Source organism: Ylistrum balloti, unplaced genomic scaffold, assembly GCF_031769215.1.
Source record: "Ylistrum balloti isolate Yb309-2 unplaced genomic scaffold, AGI_CSIRO_Ybal_v1 Utg369756, whole genome shotgun sequence".
Lineage (NCBI taxonomy): Eukaryota > Metazoa > Mollusca > Bivalvia > Pectinida > Pectinidae > Ylistrum > Ylistrum balloti.
The window spans coordinates 446,016-455,105 of NW_026781957.1; the positions used below are offsets into that span (position 1 = coordinate 446,016).

The following is a 9,090-nucleotide window of genomic DNA, read 5'->3' on the forward strand; positions in this document are numbered from 1 at the left end:
TACTTGAATACTAAATGTTTTCAGTTTTGGAATGAGAGAAGAGAACAATCTTGATATAAAAAAAAAAATCAGAAAAGTTTCTTCATTTTTTTAATTGCAATGAAAAAGATGCTGTGCTGTCATCTTTCATTCTGCTGTCATCTTTCATTCATAATTCTGACCAAGTTTGAAATATGTCCAATAGAAAGTAAACAAACTATGCCCAAAAATCTATTTTTCCTATATAAACTATAGTAAACTTTACCCCACTCCCTAGGGGGCAATGTGAGACCCTGGCACCATGACATTGATAATTTTCATAAAGCAGCTTAGGATGCTTCCTTTCATGAAGAGCATTTGATTCTTCCTTATCTGGGTGTTGAGAAGAAGATTTTTGAAATCTGAGTCTATTTGACACTTTTGGAAGTCAAACTTTATTCATGTCATAGTTAAAATGTCTACCTTGTTTGAAGGAGATTAGATGAAGTTTGAGAGAGGAAATTTCTGGACAATATTCTGATATTGAAAATGCCTAATCAATTCTGTAAAACACAACTCCATGTCATGGTGATTAAGCATACAAAGTTTGATAGAGCTGAAAAAGAAAGAGAGATCTCCTAACAATTGAAATGTATGATAGATGGAGAGACTGACAACACCATTCCAGAATGTCCCAGAAAAGTTTTTCACAAAGTAGATAAAGGTCAGTTCACGTTATGTCAAGGAGAAGCAGAGATGTTACTCCAAAGACATTATGTTTATGCGATCGAAGTCAACAACATTTGAACTTCAAAAGTCCATGAAAATTGAAGTGTTTTATATAATCTATACAATGAGGCATAATAACTGGAGGAAATGTCTTTGCACTGTACCTCCTCAGATGTGTGGTTTAATAACAACATGGAGTGGCTGGTGTCTCCTCAAAAGCCGAGATCACAGAAGGTTCTGTGCTGTTTTGACCATGTCCTTGTGCTATACAAACTAACCCTATTGGTGTGGAAAACATGCTGTTGGCCTCCTGCATGTTGTTAGTGATATAGTCATTAGCTGCTACATACCAAAATGACCTTGTCTTTTCTCAGGGTGATATCACTAGCAAGCAAACAAATTGTGGTTGGGTGGCATAGTAACACACTTGTGTTTCACCTTGGCAATATCCGAAACAGATGTGAAAAGGTATGGGGGTCACCTGCCTGACTACATGGATTTTCTCTGGGTACTCCACTTCACCCCCACCACCACCACCACAGTGAGACCCCTCGTGCACTTTTATCCAAGTCAACAAGGGTGATAAACATAAGTTAAAGCTCGTTTCAAAACTGCAGTATAATGAAGAAAGTTGATATAAACCCATATGAATTGTACTATACCAAAAAGCAATGGTCTCCACAGACTTAAACTTTGGACAAATCTGCATTTGTCAACACAAGTTAAGATCCTGTTAACCTCAAACTTTGTCCTGGCTTAACATGATCCTTTCTTTGTTCAGTAAAATGTAGGTATCCACCTTACAAAAAGACTGTTTTTGGTTATATTCTTTTCAAATAAATCAGACCTCTGCTCTCAAACTCACTTACTTGAAATGGATGATCTATTAAGCTGATGTCAATATTTTGTGAAGCTTTGAGGCTGGCACAATGGAGGAGGAGGTGTTGGGACGGACGATAACTCTGTTGTTAAAAGTTTTGGCCTACATAATTGTAACTTCTGGTGCAGATTCAAGGTTTGTCTGCTTTCTTCCCAGAGCAGTTTGTGTTTCTCAGGAAGCTTAGAATAAAAAACCGGTCCGTGATGTGGGTGTGTTCTTGGGTAAGACACTTCACCTTTATTGTTCTGGACGGCATGTGATTGGGCTCCTGTATGTAGCTACCTGCTACTACAAGAAGATCCGACCTTAAAATGACCCTGACTGTTCACCAGGCAATAAGTCCAAACCTGAATGGTGAGATGCTGATGATGTTTTATATCTTTCCTTTTGTCATCAAAGACAAAAGCGAGCACAGGTAATTCCCCTCGGTAGATCTGTAGTGGTACATAACAGAGACAGGATAATGTATGTTATGTCAACCTTTAATGCTTGCTATCTCCTACTTAATGTTACATGGTTTTTTGTCATATTTTCACTTTCAACTTTAAATGGTATTTTGATAATGTTACGATGTCATGGATTTTTAAAGTAAAATTGAATCAGTATGGAACTTTTTACTCTGTATTTTCATTGGAATATGTATCTGCATATTACAATGTATATAAGTACACTAACTACGAATGGAAATTTAAAAAGTAAGTAACATTGGACAGCTGTCAGCACATTCATATATATTTACCTGTACAATTAAGTACATGTTACTACAATAGTCTTTCTTAAATGTATAAGACTAAAACGTAAGTAAGATTAGACAGCTGTCAGCACTTTCATCTATATTTACCTTTACAATTATGCACATATACTATACTACAATAGCATTTTTTTAATGTATAAGACCAAATCAGCATTAATCTTGTTTTTATCAATCGGGATGATTTCTGTATGGAGTAATCTGTTGTGGATATTGGCCCTAACAAAGAGGGCTCCAACAAAGTGAAATACAAGTATAAATTTACACAAGTTATCAATGGAAAACACCTAAAACAAGTCTTCAAATGTTGAATTCATTATTAATTAACATATTTCAGATGGTCTCCATTTTATACTTAAGTTGTAAAATACTGTTTATAAACCATAATCAGTTATATAGCATTGCATATATACTGCAAAATAAACATCTCAAACCAATTTATCCAATACTGTACGTACATGTACAGCATGAAGTTATAGTGGATCTTGTAAACAATATTGTCTCCCCTCAAAGTTATAATTCAAAATATTCAATACACGAAATAATCATCCAAGGATATATTTCAAGACAACTTTTCTTTTAAAGTTTTGAAAGTTTTGTTTTACATCCATTGTTTCAAATTGATTTGCCCATTATATTTTCCACTGACTAGCAATGCTCACCTAACACTTAATAACTATAAAATAGCTCGCCATCTACTTTCTCGTTTTCACTGACCAGCAGTAACATTCTCACTTTTAACAACAGGAACTAGGCTATAATGTCTGTCTATTAGTTTCCAATGACCAACACTGTACATCAATGACCAGCTGACATTTATTTCCAGGACCCTGACTGTCAGTTAGTTTCCAGTGACCAGCTGACATTTATTTCCAGGACCCTGACTGTCGGTTAGTTTCCAGTGACCAGCTCACATTTATTACAAGGACCCTGTCTGTCTGTCTATTGGACTGTTTCTGTAGTCTGCATTTGAATTAAATTGATCATCACATCTACTGCTCGCTCAATTCCAAATTCTTCAATTAAAAGTTCAAAATTTTCTGGAGCATTTTCCAAAGCTTTCATTTTGTCTAAATCCACCACTGCAAGTTACAACAGATATAAATTAGTCACCGTCAACACAAAATTGGTTTTTATTGTTAACATTTCAAACTAAAGCTGTGAAGAGAGCAGATCAAGTGAAAGTTGTCATACATAATACATAGAGAACCACTAATCATCCAATTGATGGAATATTAGAATTTTATCAGCACATGTATCATTATAACCAGGTGGTTGTAATTTGGTCCATTTCAAACAAAAATATATCAGATTTCACTGGGAGTAATACAGTTATAAAGATTACAATATTAGTTTCATATTTACTGATAACATGCCATTGACATTCCTTCCTATGAACAATTCTTCAGTATCACTAATTCCTTAAAAGTTTTACCCATTTAAAGCTCTGTATGCACTACAAAATACAAGAAGTAGTCTGAAAGAGTTTGTGTTTAAGATTTCAAAGTGAATGTCACTTTGACTTTAAAATGATCACACCTTTCCTTCATTTCAAGTCAGGTTTTTTGTCAACAACAAAAAAAACCTACTTAAACTTTCAACATAGTTAATCCCCATGTAAATACTCTGACTCACATTGCTGTGTTCCTTCCACACCCAGTCGAATTCTTGGAACTACTCTGTCTAGAGACTGCTCGTTAAATTCCCAGCTGATCATCAGGACAGGACTGTATATCATTAAATAGAGAGATTCTGATGAGCTACAGAGAAGTTTTGTCCAACATCAAAGCATCTCTCCAGAGATGAAAATCTGACGTATTAGGTGATGTTTGCAACCATTCAACCATTTCAGACTGTAACTTACAATCACATATAGTTACCATAACTTGTGGTATCTTAGTGGTATTTTTGTGGTATCTTTATGATATTTTTGTGGTATATGTGGTATCTGTGGTATTTTTGTGGTATCTTTATGATATTTTTGTGGTATATGTGGTATCTGTGGTATCTTTGTGGTATCTTTGTAGTAATTTTGAGGTATCTTTGTGGTATCTTTGTGGTATTTTTGTGGTATCTTTGTAGTATTTTTGTGGTATCTTTGTAGTAATTTTGTGGTATCTTTATGATATTTTTGTGGTATCTTAGTGGTATTTTTGTGGTATCTTTGTGGTATTTTGGTGGTATCTTAGTGGTATTTTTGTGGTATCTTTGGTATATTTTTGGTATTTTTGTGTTATCTTTGTGGTATTTTTGAGGTATCTTTGTGGTATCTTTGTGGTGTTTTTGTGGAATCTAGTACTTTTGTGGTATTTTTGTATGTTTGTAGTATTTTTGTGGTGTCCTTGTGGTATCTTTGAGGTATTTTTGTGGTATCTTTGTGGTATCTTTGTAGTATTTTTGTGGTATCTTTGTGGTTTCTGTGATATTTTTGTGGTATCTCTGGTATTTTTGTGGAATCTGTAGTACTTTTGTGGTATCGTTGTGGTATCTTTGCAGTATTCTTTCTTCATAAAAGTTCTACTGATACTTTCACTTGCACTATACTGCAATGATCATAATCATTTATCTTTAATATAACAGTGTACTCTGGATATCAACATAAAACATACCCATGTTTTGACTTGGGATTCGAAATCGTCAAGGTACGATTTGTCTCCGTTGTATAAACAGACACAAATTCAGGATACTTCTCAGCAAAATGGTTCAATAATTTCTGTCGATGAGATTCCCATTTTGAGTATGGCATAATCAATCGAAAAAATCCTCCAACGGTCTGTTCATTGACAACCCTGGTTGGAAAAGAAAGATACTGCAATGTAATGAAATGTAGTTAACTAATGTACAGTCAACCTTATAAAGACCATGAATGTGGACAGAGAAATGGCTGTTATAGACAGGTGACCTATATGTAGAGTTTAATTACTAAAGAGTTTAACATCCAATGAAAGTGTCCTTTTTAGACAAGTATTTGTTATATGAAGGTGAGCTTTGTAGACAGGTAATCTGGCTATCTAATCAGATAATGCCACACTGTAATCTTGGTAAGGGGATAAATCCCAGCCTAAGCTGTACCATTGTAAATAGTGCAGTCTTTTTACCTCAATAAACCTTTTTTCATTTTCAATTAACTTTGAAACATGTGTTTGTCTAGGTGAAAGACAAACACATTACCACTATGCAACAATGCCCAACCACATACTAATGCTATTTTGTAAATTTCATTGTTACTTCTTTGTCCTGTGATAAGCCCACTCCCGTGACTGTTAAGAAGTATGTGTAAATGCTTTGGCCCCTTTGGTTTATTACAGGGAGACTACTAACCGTTCCAGTGACTTCTCTAGTTCAAAGCAAACATCTTGTGGGACATTCGCAACAAAATCTTTTATGTCAATTTCTGATCGTTCATCGTTCTGAAAAGTAAAATAAACATCAATGGTTTTGCTTTCATGTATTGTTTAGTTTTACCTCCAACATCCTCACTTAAAGATTAGTAAACTTATCTTAAAAATACATTTTGAAATAGATATATTTTGCAGTTCAATGTCCTCACGACAATACATTAGATACCAGTTTTTGGAAGAACTGAAGATACAGACAAATATGTATTTCTTTCTGCTCAACGATACCCTAACATAGTCAGTTTGAAATACATTCAGAGACGATGTATAGCTATATTGTTATACAGTAAAAGGAAATTCTCACAATTAATGTTTCCTCTGTATCAAACTCCAGTTCAAACTCAAGGCCATTGCATTCTCCCTTGATGTCAAAATGTTTCTGAGTGAGATTTTCTTCTGAAAATTAAAATTTGAATTAATTTAAAAGATTAAAATCTTTCATGTAAATCTTTAACTCTTGCTAAAGATTAATTTTAACATATTAAATCTTGCCAGGGATCAACTGGTATTACACCAGGGTTAACAAAAGAAATGTGGGGTGGAATAATATACACCCATCCCATATCAAAGAAATGTTCATAATTTATTGTAATGAAAAGAATACTACTATGAAAATGGGTAATAAGTTAAAATGTCATGAGGGAAAACAGTGTTTTATGTTTTAATAACTTAATGCTTACCAAGTTTAAAAAGATGGTTGGAAAGCTAAAAGAATTAACTGGACAAGATTGTAAAGAACAAAGGGCACAGACATTTTGACAAATTGTTGAATCAAAATGCTTTCACAAGAATAAAATCTCATGGTGTGGTTTTAAAGCCTACCAAGTTTCAAAGAAATTGGTTAAAAAGTGAGGGAGGAGTCTAGCTAAGATAAAAATGTTGAAAAAAATCTTAATAACTCCTCCAAAAAAATGTTAAATCACAATGTCACACAATTTCATTTCATAATTATAAAGTTTATCAAATTGGGTGAAAACTGAGAGAGAATATCCTAACAATATTAACAATATAAAAATAACAAGAGGCCATTACTCTCTTCCTAAATACAGTTGAATCATCTGGAAAACTTCATGTGATGGTGATTATCTCTCTTGGGTTAAACCTGAGGGAGGAAATGTCCAGACAGTTTACAATTGACAGACAAACTGATTGACTATGCCATACCATAATATGTTCTGTCAAATTTTTGACTGGCAAAAATATGATGCTACAGACCTGGTATTACCGATGGGTTACAGTTAAAGACCAATTAACTGAAGTCACATTGGGGTTTAATCGTGATCAACTGATAAAACAAGAATGTTGAAATTATTTATAAAAATTCTTGAACCTCACCATTCTTCAGGGTCTCCTCTTGAAAATCCATAAAACAAACTCCAGTTATCTTTTGCATTCTTAATATCTAAAACAAAGAATTGCAACAATGAAGTTTGAACATGAAACTAGCTTCATAATAAGACAGATAATCTAGACCTGAGTAACATTATCAGAAATTGCCAACTAGTGACAATTTTAGGATATCCATGATCACATAGAAATTATTGCTGTCATATTTCAACAACACAATAATTTGACAAGCAATGAGACTTCTTAATTAACAATGGCAGTAAATTTGAGGTCTATAATGTTTCTGGGTATTACGAATGTCAATGTATCTCAAGTTCAATACATACATACAATTATTTGACAACTTATTTTCACGGATCACCCAATGTTTGTGTCTACATCATCCCTTAACTTCAAGTATATAGAGACTTGATGAATATTACAATACCATGTCTTCTAGATTGTGAATGTTTTGGATGACTTCTGCTGTTGACGATGGTTCATCTTTGTCACTCTCTTCTCTGACAACATTAAAAATATTCAACCATAAAAAAATTATTTGTTTCTCATCTTTTTTTTTTTAATCATTGCAGTTGTTATTAAATGTACCTGCAGGCACGAAACTAGTCTCAATAGGTAAAATTCTGATTTCAATGAACAGATATGAAGAGCGTGTTAAGTACCAGTAATGAATTTTGCATGTTAATGTCTTTATCAATGATTTTGTGTTAATTCTTGACCATGTAAATCTGATTAGGTAAACAACAACCACATTCAGTATAACTTTCTGAATTAGTGCTATTATTAGGCTGTAAGTCATTCAAAATTAAAAAGTCTTTATTAACCTATTTATCCAGCAATATACCAATGTCTGGTTATAAGCCTATCTCTGATCATTTGAATTACAAATGACAGGTATTTCATTGTTTTTACATAATAAGCCCACCCTATGGTCTTGTTATGTATGGCCCTCGTTCACTTATTGCAATCATGCAGTTCAGCATATTCCTACTGGTAATCGATATCATTTATTATGTACCTTAACCAACTTTTCACTTGTTTCAAATGAGCCTTCTTCCTTGTTACATTTCCAGACAGTGTAGCTATATCAAGTTCCAACTGGTTCAGTTCCTGCATCAGCTTTGACGGAATACCCATTTTCTTTGATATAGAGCTTGAAATTGCCTGCATCGATGTCTCCAGTGCTCTGTCAACTTCAACATCAGAAAATCTGAAATCACATTTATTTTGAATTAAAACCCTTCATACATGTAAAGATACTAAATACAGTAATTATGTTTTCTGTGGATAAGAAAGTTTAAATCACCATTATATGTATGTTTAGACAGTAACAAATCTATTACTGAAAGCAGTATTGTTATGTATACCCATATGCGGAATTGTGTCCGACCTCTTAGAATAAATTACAGTAAAACAAATACTGAGTTCATTGAAGACATTCGAAAGATTAGAGGCATATTTCAAAACAGATACGTTTGTTTTGATGGAATTCTTTAACGTAACACGGCAGTTAAAAAACATATCAACATATTCTGTATTTGTATATGCAGATTAGGCGGTGCTCCAGTACTTTGATAAAAATGAAAAAAAAAAAAAAAAAACAGGGTTCCGAAACTGAGTGATGACACATTGATGGGACGTATTTTGAAATCGACTATGGTAGGTTAGGAAGCTATAACAACTACGAGAGAGACGGAGTGGGTTTTAAAATAACACTTCCTGATACAAATGGCACATAAACGATATTTACTCTTTTATGTTGCGTGAAACATCTGCTAAATCATCGGACATCCCATCTTTTTCAGTTCCCGCCATATTGTTTGTATTCCAAAGGGGAAATCATTATTTGATTCATTACAAATGTATCATTTATGTAAAATTATTTCATTTATATATGTTTAATTTACTTTGAACACTTTTTTTTGAGAAATTTTACATATCTAAATTATTGGGCTAACAATTGATATTTCCAAAAGCATCATTTCCTCTGCATTAACGTATTCTCCCTAACTCCCATTACTCTGGGT

The 9,090-nt window shown here is 33.5% G+C and overlaps 1 protein-coding gene across 1 annotated transcript; it reads right to left on the reverse strand.

The window, feature by feature from the left end:
• Nucleotides 1-3,179: 3,179 nt before the first annotated feature.
• LOC132543481 (centromere protein P-like) lies at nucleotides 3,180-8,878 on the reverse strand. The gene is made up of 9 exons (XM_060206987.1): nucleotides 8,814-8,878; nucleotides 8,082-8,273; nucleotides 7,491-7,563; nucleotides 7,052-7,118; nucleotides 6,021-6,112; nucleotides 5,640-5,728; nucleotides 4,928-5,107; nucleotides 3,954-4,045; nucleotides 3,180-3,400 (listed from the first exon to the last, which is right to left on the reverse strand). The coding sequence occupies exons 1-9, from the start codon at nucleotides 8,876-8,878 to the stop codon at nucleotides 3,261-3,263; spliced, it is 990 nt and encodes a 329-aa protein (XP_060062970.1). The 3' UTR covers nucleotides 3,180-3,260.
• Between the last annotated feature and the right edge of the window lie 212 nt (nucleotides 8,879-9,090).